Source organism: Bos javanicus, chromosome 6 (genome assembly GCF_032452875.1).
Source record: "Bos javanicus breed banteng chromosome 6, ARS-OSU_banteng_1.0, whole genome shotgun sequence".
NCBI classification, from domain to species: Eukaryota; Metazoa; Chordata; class Mammalia; order Artiodactyla; family Bovidae; genus Bos; species Bos javanicus.
Genome location: NC_083873.1, coordinates 22,371,554 through 22,391,469, shown reverse-complemented (window position 1 = coordinate 22,391,469; position 19,916 = coordinate 22,371,554). Strand labels below are relative to the sequence as shown.

At 38.3% G+C, this 19,916-nt stretch overlaps 1 protein-coding gene across 13 annotated transcripts in view; it reads right to left on the bottom strand.

Moving 5' to 3' along the window:
- Positions 1-19,916, bottom strand: part of UBE2D3 (ubiquitin conjugating enzyme E2 D3) — a 28,868-nt gene extending 8,952 nt beyond the window's left edge. For 3 of the 13 annotated variants that reach the window (XM_061419536.1, XM_061419544.1, XM_061419532.1), the window contains exons 1-4: positions 19,309-19,399; positions 18,384-18,538; positions 4,223-4,286; positions 4,101-4,150 (exon numbers count right to left, since the gene is read on the bottom strand). In XM_061419536.1, coding sequence (XP_061275520.1) covers positions 4,101-4,150; positions 4,223-4,286; positions 18,384-18,407 — 138 coding nt within the window. In that variant the 5' untranslated portion in view covers positions 18,408-18,538; positions 19,309-19,399. Of the gene's footprint in view, positions 1-4,100; positions 4,151-4,222; positions 4,287-18,383; positions 18,539-19,248; positions 19,400-19,474; positions 19,563-19,615; positions 19,706-19,826 lie in introns of those variants that run through there. The other 10 variants (XM_061419539.1, XM_061419537.1, XM_061419540.1 and 7 more) reach the window with 9 other exon arrangements.

The following is a 19,916-nucleotide window of genomic DNA, read 5'->3' as shown; positions in this document are numbered from 1 at the left end:
GGAAGATACATTTTTACTGAGTACAGTTAACAATTTAAGGGTAAACTGTTTTAACGAAAACATGTTTTCGTTAAGCTTAATTTCAAAAATTCTGTTTAAGCTTTCATTCCAAGTTTCATACAATCAAGCATTATATCTGACTGCTTCTTAAAGGTAGTCTAACAATAGATTTAGTCAAAATCAAATTTCATCTCACTTGTTCAAGAAAAAAAAAAAACTTATAGAATGAAAATATTTCAATGTTATAAATTAACACCAAAACTCCAGCAAAGAGGAAAAACTGGTAAAAACAATACACGATCTAAAGATAACCAAAACATGTCACCTAAAAACTAAGGCTCTACATTTGAATTTACCATAAATCAAACAAATATACCAAGAAAAACAAAAAGGAATACTTTGATAAACAAACTGAGCCAATCTTAGAAATGAAGAACACTTAACGGATCTCTTCTTAAGAAACCTTCTACCCTGGTTTTGCTACAATTAGTCCAAACTGCTCCTCCCTCAGAGTCTGTCTGTACTCTTCCCCTAAGGCAACAATGATATACTGATATTCTGCTTCTATCTCCTGTCCCACACTTATTTTGGTAATTCTAGGATCTATCTTTAGTATAGTTATTCCTTCTAGGACATACATTCAAATGCCTATTGAGTATGTTCTCCTCAGATGTCTCAAACTGAAACCACAATAGTCAAGCCACAAACTAGGATCTCATCATTGATTCTTTCCCATCTTCTCATAGTAGATACCAAATCTCAAAAATCCGTAATAGTCTTCTGAACCGGAGTCCTCTCCTTTGTATCCACTGCTTTAGCTCAAAATCTTACTAACTTTTGTCTACATTATGGCAATGGTTTACTACTGGTATTCCTGCCTTCACTCTGGTGTTCCCCTCCAATTTATGCCTCACCCTAATGCTGAAGTGGTCTTTTCAAGATAAAAGTTAACTCCAGCTTGAAATCAAGCACAGCTTGCCAAGACTGAAGTTCAAATTCCTGTGCTTTAATGATCTGGTTTCCAACAATCTAGTCTCATCTTTCACCTCCTCTCCAGAATACGTTTCTTACTTCACAGTAAATAATGCTTCACATTTCCTTTTTCTCATATTTCTTTCCCCTACACTTGGAATATTCTTCCTTACCCACAGGATTCTACCTATATTGTAGGGTCCATCTGATGCTTAAATGTTTTTTAAAAGGTAAATAATACAGTCCTCCCTGAGTCCAAACTGCTGGCTGCCCTTTTAAAATATCTTGCTCTGTATAGTTACTATTATTCAACAAAAATTTAACATTTAATTTTCCTCTTACACTATATAGCTCCTTAAAGAGTAAGGTACTAAAGATGAGTTTTCATGTATTATTAGCCTTTGCAGGGAAAACGTAATAGTCAACATAAACTGAAAAATTCACCCCTGTGTAACAATAAAACATTTCATATGGACCAAATATTTTACTTCAGATAGTTTTTGTAGCTGATTCTGCTCAGGCTGCCAACAATTACATTATTCACATACACAGTATGTGAATGACTATTTATCTTAGATTAGGTGGAATGAAGTTATTGTGGTTCTCAAAATAATTTCAAATTCCTTCTAACAGCTCCATTTCCAATTTTAAAAAGTAAGCACAGAAATATCAGAAACAGGTAAGGAAATTAAGCTTCTTCTCACTGCATCAATTTGTTACAGAAATTTCCCTTAGTACAAAATAACCAACAAAATTTAAACACCACGTAACTAGCAATGGTCTGCCAATTCTTTCAAAGCTTTATCAGCATGTGTGATCCAAAGTATCTTGTCTTCAGAAAGAATAAGGTAGCACACAGGTTTTAAGAATCATGTGTTTTTGCTCAATCATCAAGAGCACTTCCTTACTATACTCCACCAAAATCCAACAGTAACTCTACTAACAAAATAAAATTATCTAATCAAACTGTGATGTTTTGTCACAAAGATGCAGTCAAAAGTCAAAGTAACATGGTTTGTTTCATTGATATACTTAATAGTAAGGGTAACTGTTAACCATGTACAAGCCGACATCGAAACTTAGGTGCTTACTTATGAAACGCGATTAAGATCTGCATTTTCGGTGAGTTTTTATAACTTTTGACTCATTCCTGATATTGTCAAAAAATGAGAATTAACTTCCGTAGAAAACCAGTAAATTTCAGAGGCTAATGTTACTAAAGCAGAACTATGTTATTATGGTATAAACATAATTTTTGCTCTTGTTAATCAGGGGTAGAGTTCTGAAAATAAAATATTTGTTTTTGAAAGAAGAAAATTGCTATCCTTTATATTAACAGGTTGCTGGAAAAAAAATTAGCAAAAAATAACCATAATCTGAAATATATATATGAAATAAATGAAAAATGTTTCCTGAAAATAAAAGCAAATCAAACACCCCAAAATTTTTTCAGATAAGCAATTTCCTATTCTATGGAAGACTACTAATGAGCTCCTCAATTATGCTTCACTTTGATTTACTAAAGGTGAACTTTTGGAAGGGAATAAATAAAAAAGCAGTTTCAAAAATCAAGCAGAAAAACATAACACTGTTTTAAAATAACTGGTTTATTACACACACCATCCAATCACAAGTCTTGACTACCAACTCTTTCATGCTTTATTAGTACTGACAACTCATTTTCATGAGAGTATCTTAAAGCACCTCCGAATCAAAGATGAGTTTTATTTGGTTCAGATATGGCAAGGCATTGTACTGAATTCTGTGCTTTGAAAACTGGTGATCTATAATGGGAAAATTCTACAAGTTGCAAATTTAAGTGCCTAAGTGGACTTGGTAGACTGTGGCAGATACACACATCTCATCTGAAAAAAAGGAAGCACTTGTTATTCCATCCTAAGCCTAGTCAGGAGGTTTTTATGCGAAGACTGTCAACTTTTAAAACACTGTGTGGGTCAGGAATTCTCTGGTGGTTCAGTGGTAAGACACAGTACTTCCACTGCAGTGAGGCACGGGTTCAATCCCTAGCTGGGAAAATCATAAAATCCCCCAAGTCATGCAGTGCAGATAAAAAATAAAACACTGCCAAACTGGGTCAGCCATGAGTCACATAAATATGTATATTTAAAGGGGGTGGGAAGCATAGAGCAGTGGCAGATCACAGTTTTGTTACCAATTAGACAAAAGCAAGCACTTAAAACAGTAAAAATATACCTGGAGGTAACTGGAAACAATCCTGACTCTGTAGTTTTCATTAGGATAATCCAGACATACTTTAAACTATTAAAAATATCCCCTTCCAGCTTATTTATAATCAGAACTGCTAAATAAACATGTGCTAATCCAACCCACCCTCTGGCTAACTTTTCAAGGGTATTTCCTCTTTTATAATTATGAACTACTTATTATCTCACCTAGTACATTATTGCCATTTATATTGAAATTAAAATACCAAAAGGGGTAAGAAAGCAGAAAATTCAGTAACAAACACACAACTCAGAACAGAAATCCTCACGTGCCTTCCAAGTTAAAAAAAAATGTTAAGTATTGTGCAAGATACAGTCTTACCCCAAGATGTTTTACTGCGCTCTAATTCTGTGAAATTCTTAGATGGTATCCATAATTCTGAATATTCAATTATCCAGCAATACAGTTTCTTATCTACCCAGGATAGAAAGGAATTTTGCTGTATTCAAAATATCACTTTCTACCTAAAAATATTCAAATTTTATATGAAACTAAAGTTCTAGAAAAACTCAAAATATCAAAATAATACAATTAAGCTAGATTTTAGGCAGTTACACATTCAGAGTCTCTGAGTAACACCATGATATGGTCAGAAAACTAATTGGCTCTGTAAATCAGCAAGTTCTGTGACAATACTTTACACTGCTATGAGGGAAAATTAGAAGAGATATTTGACAGGTCACAGAAATGCTAAACATAGAACCCCGGGAATACTGTACTTAACAAATGACTAGTTTCTTTCAAAAGCAATACAATTATGGCATATCCCAAATAGAATTACAATGTAATGAAATAAAGCTATAAAGAGTTAGTTAAAAACTACAAACTAGATTAATGCTGCGTTTTTAATTAAATCTTTGCTTTTCATTATCAGTACTTACAGGTCCCATAATTGTGGCTTGCCAATGAAACACTAGAAAAAGAAAATACTCTTGTTATTGTCTAAAAATATACAAGCTTTTTTGAAACTAATGGTAAAAAATCAAACTTGAAAATTACTTACTATCATCCCCAACTGGACCTGCAGAACATTGTGCTGGAGGGTCACGGGCCAAATCACTAAGTTCCTACACCAAGATAGAAAATGCTGGGTCATAAGACCGTAACAGAAAGAGTCATCTGCTTTGTTATTTTCACACCATTCTTTAAGGGACATATAATCACAATTTACATCAACAATACATTTCATAAGAAATGAAAACATAACCAACCCTAGTCCAGTTCCTGGGACACACTAGGCATAGTTATTTTATAGACGCATAGCAGAACAATCATCTTGGCTAAGGGTCATGAAAGCATACACCACACACACTGATATGAATTTCCATCACAGGCATACCTTGTTTTGTTGTATGCTTCATGGATACTGTGTGGGGGTTGGGAGGGTGTTTTGTTTTTAAACAAATTGAAGGTTTGTGGCTATCAGGGCCCTCTTTCTAAAAGCACTTGCTCATTTTCTGTCTTTATACCATATTTTGATAATTTCTTGCACTATTTCAAACCCTATGTCAGTTAAAGAAAAAAGATTACAACCTGCTCAAGGTTCAGATGATTAGTGTTTTTTAGTAATACAGTATTTTTAAATGAACGTATGTACATTTTTAAAGACATAATGCTACTATACACCTAACAGACTATAGTAAACATAACTTTTATGTGCAATGGGAAACCAAAAATAAAAAATACGTGTGACTTGCTTTATTGTGATATTCGCTTTATTTTAGTCATCTGGAACCAAACCCTCATTATCTTCAAGGTGTGCCTGTACATGAACAAAAGCTGTCCTACAAAATGAAAATGTTGTAATCTGATACTTCCCTAGGTTAAGAACTTAGGGCAGTTTTCAACATTCATATTATTGCTGAACTTTCAGACCATCTCACAGGCCCTTACTTTCTTAAATACTGTTCTTTCTGAAGCACACTACCCAGTGACCTCATTTTCTCCTTAAAAAATCTCTCATGGGGCTAGGTAAGTATCCTTTTTGGTTTGATCTCCTTATCCCTATACTCAACACCTTGTCTTTCACTCAACATTGAGTATAACTCTGGAACAATCCATCTTTCTAGGTAGAAAAGTGGTTTGCACATAGCAAAATACAGAGCTTCCACAATTCCATTTGACCTTAATTCCCAAAGTGTATCTAACCCTTCCATGACTTGTGTATAACCCATAGGGATAATCTTGTAAGAAAACAAAGCTGCTTTTTTACAAGTTTTTAAAAAATTTATGATACAGCCTTATCTCTAAATACCAGTATGTAAATTTCTACAGCATAGGAATTTATAGACCCTGTTAAGATCCCCTGGAGGAGGAAATGGCAACTCACTCCAGTATTCCTGCCTGAAAAATTCCATGGACAGAGAAGCCTGGCAAGCTACAGTCCATGGAGTCACAAAGAGTGGGACACGACTTAGTGACTGAGCACACATGGACAATAATGGACTTCAAAGAAAAGGCAGGGAATACACTTTAGGAAGATAACGAGAAGTATGTGCCTTTACTACGCGGTCAAAATAATGCACTTCAGAAAACAGTCAACTGTTTAGAAATGTGAGTTTAGATTCATTCCAGTTTAAAAAAAAGTGTCAATAAAGAATTGTCCTTAAGAGTAATCATTTTGCACTATACATGCAGAATTATTGTGCTGTACATGTATTAAGTTATACAGAAAAGTGCCTTGATAGACACTTTGCCAATCTGCTTCTGAAACTTAAACTACAACTACTTTTAAGTTTATCAAGACAGCCAGGGAATGCCAGGAGCCAACTTTAAGAAGATGGATGAGAAGTTCAGATCAGACCTTTACAGTTGCCTATGTAAATTTATTTCATATGTTCAACATATTTGAGAAAATTAATTCTAAACACTTTGATTCTGAAGGGTAGGAACTACAGAAGCCCTTATCCCAGAGTTAAGCAAATAGCTAAAGCAAGACAAAACAAAAAACCCCACAAGTGAAACTAAGCACAGAAAGAGGAGCCTAGTGGGCTATACAGTCAACTGGTTGAAGAGTCAGACACAACCGAGTACATGCGCACACACACCCCTTTAGCTTAGAACTGAACCACAGTTTTGTTTTTTTTTTGAGAAAATTAAATAATGCTGGCAACTTGAACTAATCAACTATCCAGATGACTCTGTCATAGGCCAGATTAACTCCCATAAAGCACTGTAGTTAAGAATCCAGTACAGTCTAACTGATACAAAGAGAATTTTTTTCCATGTCTCAAACTTCTTTAACAAGTTCTTTTGTTTAACTGGTTCAATGAAAAAAAGATACATCAGAAACCTAGGCAGTCTGATTTCCTCTTAAAGATCATAAGGGTCCAAAAAAGTCTATTTTAAGGTTAAAAACGTACCTATTCTGAACCACCCTCACTGCTTTCCTATACGACAATAAATTAACACAAAAATGCTACTAAAACCAAATACAAACTTGTGCATACAACTCAAATGCTCAAACACAGCAACATGAAATAAGGACGATGAATATGTTCCTCCCTCAACATGATCATAGTGGAGTCTCACTTTTAATCCAATTTAGACCCACTATGTCCTAGCATTATTTCCTCACTCTAAAATAGAAATGCCTATTTTACAGAAGTTTTGAAGGGATGAATGAGGTAAAAGTATGCTAGCACACTATCTGGTATTTAATGTATTAGGTACTTAGCAAGCAGACTACCCATCTGGAAGGCAAGATTTCTTGGATAGGTGGCTCATTTATTAAACAAAATCAATCTGCTTTATAAATAGGCTACATTATTATAGCCTTAGCTCATTTAAATCTTTTGCCTGTGTGATTATGCTTAGTTGTCTATAACAATCATCTAGCAACTGTCTGGCTCATGCTACAATATACATTAGTAATAACAGGTCAGCAATTCAGGGACTATTTGTGGATGTGGTTTTAAAGAAACCATTTTACCAGACTGCGTGCGTGTGTGCTAAGTCACTTCAGTCGTGTCTGATTCTTTGTGACCCCATGAACTGTAGCCTGCCAGGCTCCACTGTCCATGGGGATTCTCCAGGAAAGAATACTGGAGTGAGCTGCCATTTCCTTCTCCAGGGGATCTTCTCAACCCAGAGGATCGAACCCCCAGTTTCTTATGCCTCTTACACTGGCAGGCAGATTCTTTACTACTAGTGCCACCTGGAAGCCCAGGTTGAATCACACAAAATTGTTAATACTTGACCTTTTCTGAACTACAGAAACTGCAATTTCATGCAGTTCTATCTAAAAATGTCTAGTAAGCATTTGCATTCAAATATTACTAACATTAGTTTCTTACACAGATCTACCCCAAATCATGTACTTTTATGTACTTAAACACATTACAGAAGTGATGCTGAAACCCCTTCATAATAAAATTCAGGAATCTACAGTTGACCTGGAATATATCTATATCCTGTTAAAAGTTGCACATTTTATGAAAAAAGCCTAAGAAGATATTTTGAAACAGTTTTCCTGCACAGGGACATCTTTGAATCACCAAGCCTTTATGTGTTACTATTCACTCCTTTAGAGTTAATGAACAATTTTCAGGAAAAGTTAGCACTGAATTTCAGCTCTTCACTCCCATAATTTCAGGATCTTCTTCCCCTCAGATAATTTGTAAATGCTTTATGTTCCAAGTTCTCCATAACTAAGACATCTCTTAATACTCAAAGATCTATTATTTGGCCAATTAACTTATGTACCAAAATCCACTTTAACATCCGAACTTTGAGGATCAAAATACCTTTTACATAAATACAAGGACTTACTTCAAAGATACCAAATAATTCTCACGACACCAAAACATAAAAATATCTGAGCAGTGAAAAAACATGAGAAAAGCTTAAGAAGTCATCTCAGGTGCTCTTCTATGCAGCATTTTGAAGTGTGCTCAAACCACCTTCCCTTTCTGGAAATGTTTTTCTCTTACTCTCAACGTATGACTGTAGTGTTGGGTGATTGTTAGTTACCATTAACCAACTATTCAGAAAGGATAATCATAGAATTTCATACCTTCAGCTTCAGTGGTTAGCTCAGAGCTGGAAATAACGCAAGCTAGAACCTGATTGTATCATTCTGTCCCTCTATCCCTACCGGAGATTTTTCAAATTGAAGCTAAAAACTGGAAAGGTCATTTCCTTCCTTCTCTAATCAGGAGCTGCAGGGATGTGACCCAGAGCTATTGGCAGGCACAAGCCCTGAAATTACATGATGAATCCAAAGAAAAAGAGGCCACATTGGGCAGCAGAGATTAAAAAAGACACACTTGGCATACAGATACGCAATTTCAGTTCCTAAGGCTGTAGCCTGCTCTAATTCCTACAGTTACTGCTTTGATTGTTAACTATTCCAGTTTTCTCCTAACAAATCCAATAAGTAGGGGGACAAAAAAATAGAGATAACCATCTTAAGCAGAGTGTTACCTGGGTTCTATTACTATTATACACATTTATCCCATGAAAATACAATGTACTGCTTTAATCTGGCTGTAACATGTGTAAGAAACATAAATGAAGCCAAGTTGAAAAATCAAACTAGAGAACCAGAAAGAAATCATGTGTCTTACCTGGTAAAGAGCTAAACTTTCAGTGACAGAAGCTTAAGTAAAATCTATTTTTAAATAAAAAGCGTAATATTAGCACATTTCACCAAAGCATTTATTCATTTATATGGAGATTGCCTTTTTGGTGTCAAGCATATTACATCTGAAAATAACAAGATAGACCATGAATGCCTTCCCCAATAGACTAATAGAAAGCAGACATAATATAAAAAAATTAAAAAATTACGTTTCAAACAACCTGAATACTTAAAAGGCATTCAACTGCTTTGTGAATTTTGAAACGGTTATCATTAACCTTGCCTGAGTTTAAACCAGTGATATTTGAGCTCGGTCTTGATAGAGGGATAAGCATTCAAGATAGAGAAATTAAAATCCAGGGGAGTGAAAGAAAACAGGATGTTAAAAAACTCGCTTGTAGTTTGGTATACCAGACACACAGTGGGGTACAGGTTAAGAGAGTAGCAGGTATGGCTAGAAAGGTTAATCAGGGCTGGATCTTTCGAGTCTTGAATACTATGGCAAAGACTATTCCACAGGCAATGCGAAGCCATTGATCGCTTTCTGAGCAAGACAAATGGTTGAATTTTTTGATGTACCAGCAATAGTATTGGAGAAGGCAATGGCACCCCACACCAGTACCCTTGCCTGGAAAATCCCATGGACCGAGGAGTCTCGTGGGCTGCAGTCCATGGGGTCGCTAAGAGTCAGACACAACTGAGCGACTTCACTTTCACTTTCTACTCTCCTGCACTAGAGGAAATGGCAACCCACTCCAGTGTTCTTGCCTGGAGAATCCCAGGGACAGGGGAGCCTGGTGGGCTGCCGTCTATGGGGTCGCACAGAGTCCGACCCGACTGAAGTGACTTAGCAGCAGCAGCAGCAATAGTATACTAGAAATGACTGACTTTCTAGATCTTTTTACCATACCTCTTTCAGATTTTAAGTGTTGCAGATGTTTCATGTACTCCCCACATACCCATCCCTTTCCCTGACAAGTTAACAAGACTATCCTAAATTTTTTTGACCATCCTAAATTTGGTTTCTGTAGTTTCTTCATATTTTCATACACTCCTAGCCATGTACATGGCATTATTTGTGACAAAGACTAGGAATTCTAATAATCTGATGAACTGCTGACCCTCTATCCCTAATACAGATGCCCACACAATAACTTTTACTTAACTTACGGGATATCAAAGACCATCCTCACCCACATATTGTAGGAACTCCTGCTACAAAGGATAGATGAATAGATAACTACATTAGGAACATAAACTTAAGTCACCAAGGATGAAAATTATCTTAACACACTGATCACTTTACCCTTACAATCTTATGGAAATAGGTCTTCTATCCATTTTACATTAGTGCCCCCTTAAGAGGGGAAAGCAAAGACTGAATCAAACCAAATGTAAGACACGCTGAGCTTCAGGACTGGTTGGAGAGCAAAGCAGTGTTATCTACTAGACAACCTAAAAGATAGGTCTAGAGACACATTTAAGGCTACCTTCTCAAGTGTCCTTGCTCCAAAGATGTATTTAAAGTTAATGACTACTTGGACACGGTATTTTGCAAACTGGAGACAAAAATTTCAATCCCACCAACCCAACTCTTCATTTTACTCAAGGAATAAATGCCACAAATTAAACAAGACACAGAAAATTGGTGTTTTCTTGTTTCTCCTTATTCACCGTTGGTTTGTATCTCACTATACTCAGATTGAGCCTATGTTACCCATTTTTCAAGTTATGTGGACTTTAAAGTCAAGTAAGAAAACAATTATTTGTGGCACTGCAAGAACTGTATTTATTAGATTTGAGATCAGTTTCCAATGTAGCATCTATTCAAAGAATTTTCAAAAGCTATTTTGTCTTTGCTGTTCACCTTACAAAATGACTTTAGAACCTAAAGGTTTCAAAGGCTTGAGACAAAAACAACTTATAAAATTATACGAAAAACTTCAATTGTCAGCTTTTTGCTTCTTAGTAGTTTAAGAGGAACAGTGGCAAGAATCAGAAAGAACAGCTCATACATATAACCAACGAAGTCTTCGTAATTTGACCATACCTCCAGACCATAGAGAAAAGCATTACTTAGGTGGGTTCTTTACCAACTATCAAGATCACTGAAATAGAAAATAGGGGGCAGGGAGTTTGGCACACATTAGCTAAAGGCTTCACTCACCTTGAAAGGGCACTAAGATGGATCAACAACATATTAACTACGTATGCTTATGTGTGTGTACTCAGCTGCTTCTGACTCTTCGCGACCCCATAGACCGCAGCCTGTCAGGCTCCTGTCTGTGGAATTTTCCAGGCAAGAAAACTGGAGTGGGTTGCCATCTCCTACTCCAGGGGATCTTCCCAACCCAGGAATCGAACTCGCATCTCGTGCATCGGCAGGTAGATTCTTTACCACTATGCCACCTGGGAAGCCCCTAATATAACTAGGGCACAATGCTGAAAACTGTATTGTCCATTAAAAAAAAAAAAGACACTTTTTCACCATGATGTGCTCTTGTGGGGAAATCTCCTTTGAGGATCACTTCCCTTTGAATTGCTTCTCCTGAGACCTCCTGAACACCTGGCAGTGTGAGAATCCAGGCCTTCTCCCACTGGGAAATATGCTTCTCCTTTCCCTTAAAAGCCTAAATAGACCCATAGAAAAATAAGTCAATGAATTTTCTCTAACAGCCAACCAACAGGTATAGCTTAAGCCAGTGAGTGTTTTCATCTGGAGGTACATGATTAAACAGTAATGAGTCTGACCATTGTTTATGTGAGACTCAAAAGCCTACAGTTTATTTTGAGGAAGATCTTTGCTTCTATCATCATGGAACACAGTATTTTTGACAATTGACTATTAGAGGTAAAACATGAGAAGGATGAGAGATACTGGCTAAGAGCAGAAGTCTAAATATAATGCTAAATATTTGCTTTTGTTTCTCTAGCTTATAAATTGAAAAAATAAGATTATGAATAACAAAATTATAGACCAGACATATGGGTGGATGAGTTACTAGTAAGATTCAAAACCTCCAGTAACTATTATTTATGCATTCCACTAAACATTCTTTTAATGACCACCACTACTTACTCATTAGAGCAACATAACCAAAGCCAACATTTACAAAAACAAAGTTCCTATTTAATCAATTCTGCTGTTGAGGTGTAACTTTCTAAATAACCTTTTCTAGTTTGTCTAGTTCCATCATTCTCTCAAGGACTTGGCAAAACTTAACTCAGATGACTACTATGGTAAGGTCAAGTACAATAATTATGATACTAAGTATAATAATTACCACCACATTCCACAATCATGTTATTCCAATCTCTGCCATCCATTTTGCATCAAAGTCATAATGACTAAAGTAGCACAGACACATTTTGTATCATCAATTTGGGGAAAACAAAGTTCATTCCCTTAGTATAAGCTATTTCTTGTATTTTATTTAAGAGCCAATTTCTTTCAACACTTTCACTTGAAGATTTGTATGACCATGGAAATCCACACGATAAAGACAGATCTTGCCTCTTAAACCTATACTGACCAACATAAAATATTACCCTAGGAGATGGATAAGATGAGGGCATGATGTAGGAAGCAAAGAGAATAAGTGCCTTAAGAAATTTTGAGATAAGAATCACCCTCAAAGAGGCTTTACAATCTAGCAAATATAAAGGTATATCCTCAGACCAATGATAAAGGTCAACATGAAGTATTAATTGCCCAACTAGTAAGACAATAATTGCTCTAATTCTTATAAACATCAAGTCTGCTACGAAGTAAACAAAAAAATTTTAAACTTCAATGCTGTGAAATTTAAATACTGTACATAGAAACAAACAGTAAGGAAGAAAAACAAATATTTCAGAAATGCATGGCTACTGGAAGTGATTTCAAAAGAAGGGAGTTTGGCAAAAAGATTTTCAGGTCTGAACAATTTCATATATGTAAGGAGTAGCCCTTTTAAAAGTCAATTTAGCTTGGGATTTGTAACTTCTGAGAAATTCTGAAAAGTTTCTTTTACTTTAAGGATTAAGAGATAAGTGCTGCATACCATGTCTCATTACATCACTGACAAGAAATTAACTTCCTGTTTAGTTATAATTATGAGACAAGTATGCTTATTCATTCAAAGTACAAAGAATGGCTTGAGTGAATAATACTATAATTTTCTTTCTTTCAATCACCATTAAAGTAACTCACTTAAGATTACTCAAAGCTATTCTTTTGTAAGCATTATCTCTAAATGGGGGTAAAGACACAGAACCAAATCTAGTTTCTACGCTTTGAACTACGAAAGCAAATAAGGCATTTCAAAGACAGGGAAGACAAAATTAACATCAGCCCACTAGTTGAAAACATCCATGAAATTATAACAAGACTAGAATTAATGTGAAGTATTGCATGAACAAGTAACCAAGGAGTGGTAAAACACAAGGAGATCTAAAAGTTAAAAACAACAAATTTAAACAAAGCTGGTTTCGAGGTCTCTAAACGATATATCATGTTCACAGTATAGTTGGAGATAAAAATCAGATGTTTGAGCAAGTATAAAATACTTCTTTGAACTTTTACCCTCCCCACATAACAGGGCCAAGGGTACCATTTTGAGACCAAACCTCATCTAACATAGATTGGCAAATAATAAACTCACTAAACGCATCCATTCTTAGTTACACTATATAACTGGATAGCAAAACTAGATCAAGAGCACAAAATTTCCAGTGAAATAAAATTAATTTTGTCAATACTAGCTTGTCTCTGGAAGGGGGGGCTAAAGTAGTTATAAATGAAAAAACATACTCAACAATAACAAAATATAGTGGAGAAAGATATTTAGACAAATCTAGTTTTAATAATGGATAAATCTGATATTTAAATAACAATTCCCTTTATCTTAAATAAATGTTTGTTGATTTATAGTAACTTTGAAAAGTTATACAGGGTGACAAATATCAATTTATGTATTTATATGCTTGCTTCCTTCACTCAAAACAGAGTCCCACAGGTAATAACAGGTTTCCCTGTATTTTGTCCCCTGGGACTAGACTACTGTGCCAAACATTAAGACCTCAGTAAGATTCAATGATTATTCCTTATGTCTTAGGGCTTCCCAGGTGGTGCAGTGGTAAAGAATCTGCCTGCCAATGCAGGAGACACCAGGGCCATGGGTTTGATCCTTGGGTCGGGAAGATCCTCTGGAAAAGGAAATGGCAATCCACTCCAGTATTCTTGCCTGGAAAATCCAGACAGAGCCACCTGGTGGGCTATCGTCCATGGGGTCACAAAGACTCAGACATGACCGAAAACACACACATCCCCCTGCTTATGTCTGAGGTTCTTAACCAGAGGAGGCTTCAGAATCACCTAGGGAACATCTCAAAATTATGCCTGATCCCAGAGAAATGATTTATGATTCAGTAAGTCTGCTAAGACCTCATGTACTTATACTCTCTAAAAACTGTTTTTAACATTCTAATACATAAATGTAACCCCTGTCAAAATCCACATACATAGTATGTAATAGAATGCAAAACCTAATTTAGGATTTAATTAACACAATCTCAGTTCTAGGAACTTGGTGTCTGTCATCTTTAATAAAGAGATTATAGTGAAATGCTTTGGAAAATCCTCAAAAATTGAGGTATCAAAGGACACCTGAACCCACGAGTTAACACACAATATGATAGAGATAAGCCAGTGATGCTTTTCCCCAGAGCTAAAGCAAGAGTATTCAACTTCCCTTTTGTTTAACTATCAGAATTAACAATGCAGAGGATCATGATGAAACCAAAGCAAGTATCAGTTAACCTTATTCAAATAAATAAAATAAAAACAGGTAATTTTATGATCAGCATTTCTCAACGAATGCCCTGCAAACTTAGCTGGTTATAGACGAGCCTTGACACATGGCATATACAGCCTGTACGTTCACTGGAAACCAGTTTATGATCCCCCTAGTGATTAGTCAGCAAAATCAGCACACAGTAGTTCCCTTAGTCCTTGAAGATACTAACCAAAAAAGAAATTCACTTCTACTTCCAAAACTTGTATTAGTTCAGATCTAAACTCAAGAATTAGCTATAACCTAAGGATAAAGTTAAATCCCAATTATCTAAACGTTCAGTAAGAGGAGAGGTTATTTCAGGAAGCAAAATTAAATTTAGGAATTGAAATTGTTCAAAGTAGCAGTTCACAATGAGTTTAGGAGTCTGAATTCTTGCAGCAGACTAGTTTGAATCTCAGTCCCTTCCTAGCCATCTGAGCATAAGACAAGTAACTTACTCCATGCCCATTTCCTGATGTGTAAAATGGAATGGTAAGAGCAACCATCTCATATGGTTGTTGTGAGGATAAAATGAGTAGATACTCATAAAGGGCTTAGAAATAGTATTCAATACACAGTAGATGCTAAAACCTAGCTATTAGCAGAAAGATACATGCAAAAGAAACCTTTTTGAATACCAACCCCCTAAAAAGATAACATGAAAATGTAGTGGTTAAGAGCACACACTTTGGAGTCCAACAGCCTAGGTTCTAATCTTAACTTTCCCATGCTATGACCCTAGGTAGATTTTTAAAATCTCTCTGTGCCTCAGGTTTACTAATCTCAAAAATGGAGGTAACAATTATACCTACTTCCTTGGACTGTCTTAAAATTAAATGAGTTAATACAAGTGCTTCAAACAGTTCTGACACATTGCAAACACTCAAAGCCTGAGCTTTTCAGGTTTGGTTCATATTATATTTTATGTAAAGTTCTCTTTATACTTCCTCAAAATACATGGACAGTGGTTATTTTGTTTAATAAGAGTAGTAAAATTGCCTATGGCCGCCAAAACAGCACCAACCATTGTGGGAGTTCCCATTTTTTGATTCTTGTTGTTTAACAGCCTTGTAAAATCACAGTGTGTCCAAACAAAGAAGACAAGAGGAAAAATAACAGAGTTGATTGATAAGGTTGCTTGGTCCAAGAAATAAACAAAATTGTAACATAAGCTTCAGGAAAGAAATTCAAAAACTTAATCAAATGAACTATTGATTAAAAATATACCCAAAATAAGCATTTCAATAAAATATCAACAAAGGATACAGATCTATCATTTAGATCTATCTATTTAGAATCTGGGCAGCTGCAGGAAAGAAAAAATTCAAAAATTAAAAAAGTGCCTAAAATAAAGAGTATCTCCCATCAGAGCTGTCCATTTGCTAAAACTTTGAGTTTTTGGTTTTTTAAGTTTGACCATGTGATTCTGACACTAAATAGCTAAAAACCAAAAACAACACAACTTTTCTACAGACTGAATCAATAATGTCCCACGTAAACATTTTTCCAGTTTTGGAAAGTATTACGTCCAGTTTCTGTATTATACAGACCTTCTAAGTATTTATAAAAGGAGAGTCTGGTATTGATGAAGAGTACTAGACTAGAAAAGTTCTTTAATAAAAGCTCTTGCAAATTAAAAACAGTAATATTAAAGTTGCAGTAATAGTATGAGTACCAGGTGCTGGGAGTCTGTTCAAAGCCACACATGAACTGATTTAATTCCAAAAAAAAAAATCCTGGGGACTCTATTCGTTTTGCTCACTGATGCATCCTTAGTACGATCTAGAATAGTGCCTGGTACATACTCAACACTCAATTATTCACAGCTCATACATAACACAGAGGCACACAAATACAAACTTTCCCAGTCTTAAAATTCTAACTGCAGCATTTTATTGCTCCAAAGTTCACACCCTTAACCATTATATTGCCTCTCTAGAGCTTTTAAATGATTAAAGTGGTGTCACAGCAGCTGGGTATCACCTGTAAAAGAAAAAAAACCAATGAGACCTTCCTTTAAAGTATTCTGTTTCACATGCATAAAAATCTATGGTTCTGAAATCATTCCACATCTTAGTGGCCTGGATGAATTCCTATAGAAAAAAGGTGTTGACTTGCAATGAATGCTATGTTCTTTGTATTAACTATACTGCAAAACATAACCATGCTTCGCCAATGTGTTGCTGGCCTTCAAAGTGGTCACAGAAAGAGGTCTGATAATCCTTTTTACTTTAAAAAGCCTTAACTCCTAAACTCCTTTCCCATTGTCTCAAAAATAAAAAATTTATATTTCACATACACCCACAATGACAATGATGCCCTGAAATAAAATTCACCATTTCAACATCAATACATTGAAGATCTAAACTTTTATCTTTCATAAAACAGCAGTTTGCCAAATATATTCCAAAGTCACACATTAAAGGTAAAATTAAGCAGAATCAGGTCTATTTTTAGTAAAGCCAAGTCCTAGCCATTCCTTCCATGTAAACTCTTAAAAGAAGTAACCTATCAAGACCAAAGTTTGCAACCCACAACCTTCTCTGTTTCCTAGTTTTATTAAGACTGAATTTACTCCACAGCATTTTTTTCAAATAAGCTGGAAATACTCCACCCTCCTTGATTGTGCAAGAACCAAACATCTCTCACACACACACGTTACAAAAAAGGGAAATACAGTCTGAGAGTTTGAATATAGCTAAGTCTTAAGTAGGAGGTCTTAGAGCAGTGTACAGTCTGATATAAAAGATAACATTAAACAAAGATTATTATTTCATATTACAAGAAGAGATGCCGGAAAGAGCCTGAACCAGTTAAAGCAGCCGCCATCTTAAAATGCGGGACAGAAGTTAGAGCAAGAAAATGAGACTAAACTACCGGAGGTAGAGGTTCCGTTCACCCCCAAAACCTCAAAAAACCCTATTTTTTTCAACTTGGAGCCACAGTTGAGCATCAAACCTCGTTGTATATGGCGAAGCAATTTCCCCAGAGAATGTTATTAAATGGACAGAGGCAAAAATAGGTACTAGCCTTCTCCTGCTGCCATCTCACTCTTTACCCTCCCCCTCTTCCCATGCCAAAGAAAAACGGAGCTTCCAGAAGGGTTTTACATCAGTTCCCGGTGTGCCTCTGATAAATAGCTTCGGGTGAAAAGCCCAACTACAAAACATAGGAAGTGGCAACACTGTTGTCAGCCCATCTTCTCCCAACCCAACTTACGCTTGTGTAACCTGCCCAGAATCGACGATCACTTTCTGATTAAGACTCACTCACTACTCTTCAGCTGCCAAGACTTCTACGCTGACCCCTTTATCAAGTTTGGGACCTGCCGATTTCTTGGATTTTCTCTCCTCTGAGTTTCCCATGTTTCTTCCTCCAGAAGGCACAGAGCCTTCACATAACAACAAAGTTTTCAAGCAATGAGAATAGGAACGCCATGACATCTGCGGGAGCGTCTCTGGCCAAGTCTGACTCCCAGAGGGGACTAACACTTCTTACAGAAGAACCGAGGCGCCTGAAATCACTCTCCATCCCGAATTTGCACCGATTCCATTGAAACACACTCAAGACAACACTCCTCACTCGCCAGAAGTGTTCCGTTCTTTCCAAATCGCGTTCTTCATAAAGTATATCCGCATTCCCCATCCCCCAATGGAAGTGACCCAAGGAGGGATATTTCCATATTATACTGCCCCTCCTCAAGGCTTTCCTCCAGGCTGAGCCTCCCTTTCATCGCACGACCCCATTCCCCTCAACCCCAGGGTTACCTTATTAATCCGTTTCAGCGCCATAGTCTGTGCTTTTCGTCTGGCTCCTCACTATCTCGGTGTGTGCTCGAAGGTCCGGCCAAAACTCTTGATTATCCTGGCGGCTGGGAAGGATTGTCTCTTCGTCTCACACCGGCTCTGCCAGACACAGGCGCCTTTTGCAAAAACGGAGCAAATCAGCACTCGCACAGGCCCCGCAGAGACCCGGACGAATCCAAGTCCCTCAAAAACGGTCGCGATCCGGGGTGGGTGGGGTGGCAGAGCCACCACCAGCCTCTATGTCGTGCTCCGGCCCGAAGAGGGGGCCAGGGTGACGGGAAGAGCGGAGGGGTGGCTACAAGTTTGACTTCCCGGCCTCTAGAAAGGAAGAGACCCGGGTGGGAAAGGAAGAGGCGGAGGAGAAAGGGGTGGGTGCGGGGCAGGGTCCGGGGCGCAGCAGAGGAGGAGCCGGGGCCTAGTCGGCGCTATGCCGGCGTCAGTAGGGCAAAGAAAGGCAAGGGGGGAGGGGGAAACAGGAGACTCCGGACAGACGCCCGGCTCCTTTCGGTTTCTGCTCAAAGATGCGGCCGGGGAGGGGAAGGAAACAGGCTTGAAGTGTGCTGCTGTCCCCGCAGCTAGAGCTATTCTGTGTCGCCCCTGACGCCACCGTACACTCCGCCTTCCAGCGCGCTCCCGCGCGCGCCCGCCCAGCCACCGCCAGCCCCCACGCGCCCGAGCTGCCCCTGAAGCTCCGGCTTAGGCGCGAGGACGCGCCCATTCCCCCTCCCTCTGAAGCAGAAGAGGCCCCGGCTTCTCTAGCCTTCCCACCCTACCCCACCCAACAGGCTGGTCCCTGAAGCCACCGAAGGCCTGCATTTCCCCTTACCCGGCCAGCCAGTGGGCCAGCCTCCCTTCCCTTCCCCTAGCCGTCCACACCCACGCGTACAGAGGGGCCGGGGCCTCCCTCACGCTGCGGCCTCGGCCTCCTCCCCGCGCGGCAGCTGGTGCCTCCCCGGCCCTACGGGGCTCACGCGCACGACACAGCCACAAGATGTCCGCTCTGACGGAACTACTGCCAGCTGCCACGCTCCGCCCCTCCCCCCTCCTCCTGCCTCTTCACCGCCGCGTATCAGTCCGCCAACGCCGCCGTCGCGAGCACAGGACGAATCTAAGGCTGAAGGCGGACGGTTTGCTCCCCACGTCAAGGGCCGAGCGTATCTGTGCCAACCCCTTTCTCCTTTTCGGAACAGCACCTTCTTATTAAACAGATCGGAGGTTGGACTTGGAGGGCGGGGGCCGGAGGCGGGTCATGGGCTGGGGGGGAAGGGTAGACGACCGGCGGAAACCCTCAGACTCAGAGAAGCATCGAGAACCGGAAGGAGACCATGGCAGGAAGGTAATGGAAGCGGCAGCTGCGCGATCGCGCCCCACGCCCCTCCCGAAAGTGTCCCCCAGTTTCCTCACTTGGTATTGAGGAGGCGGATCTCGCGAGAACCTCGAGGCTGGTAACAGGAGCTGTAGCGCTGCAATGACTTAAGGGCAGTTTTGTGCACT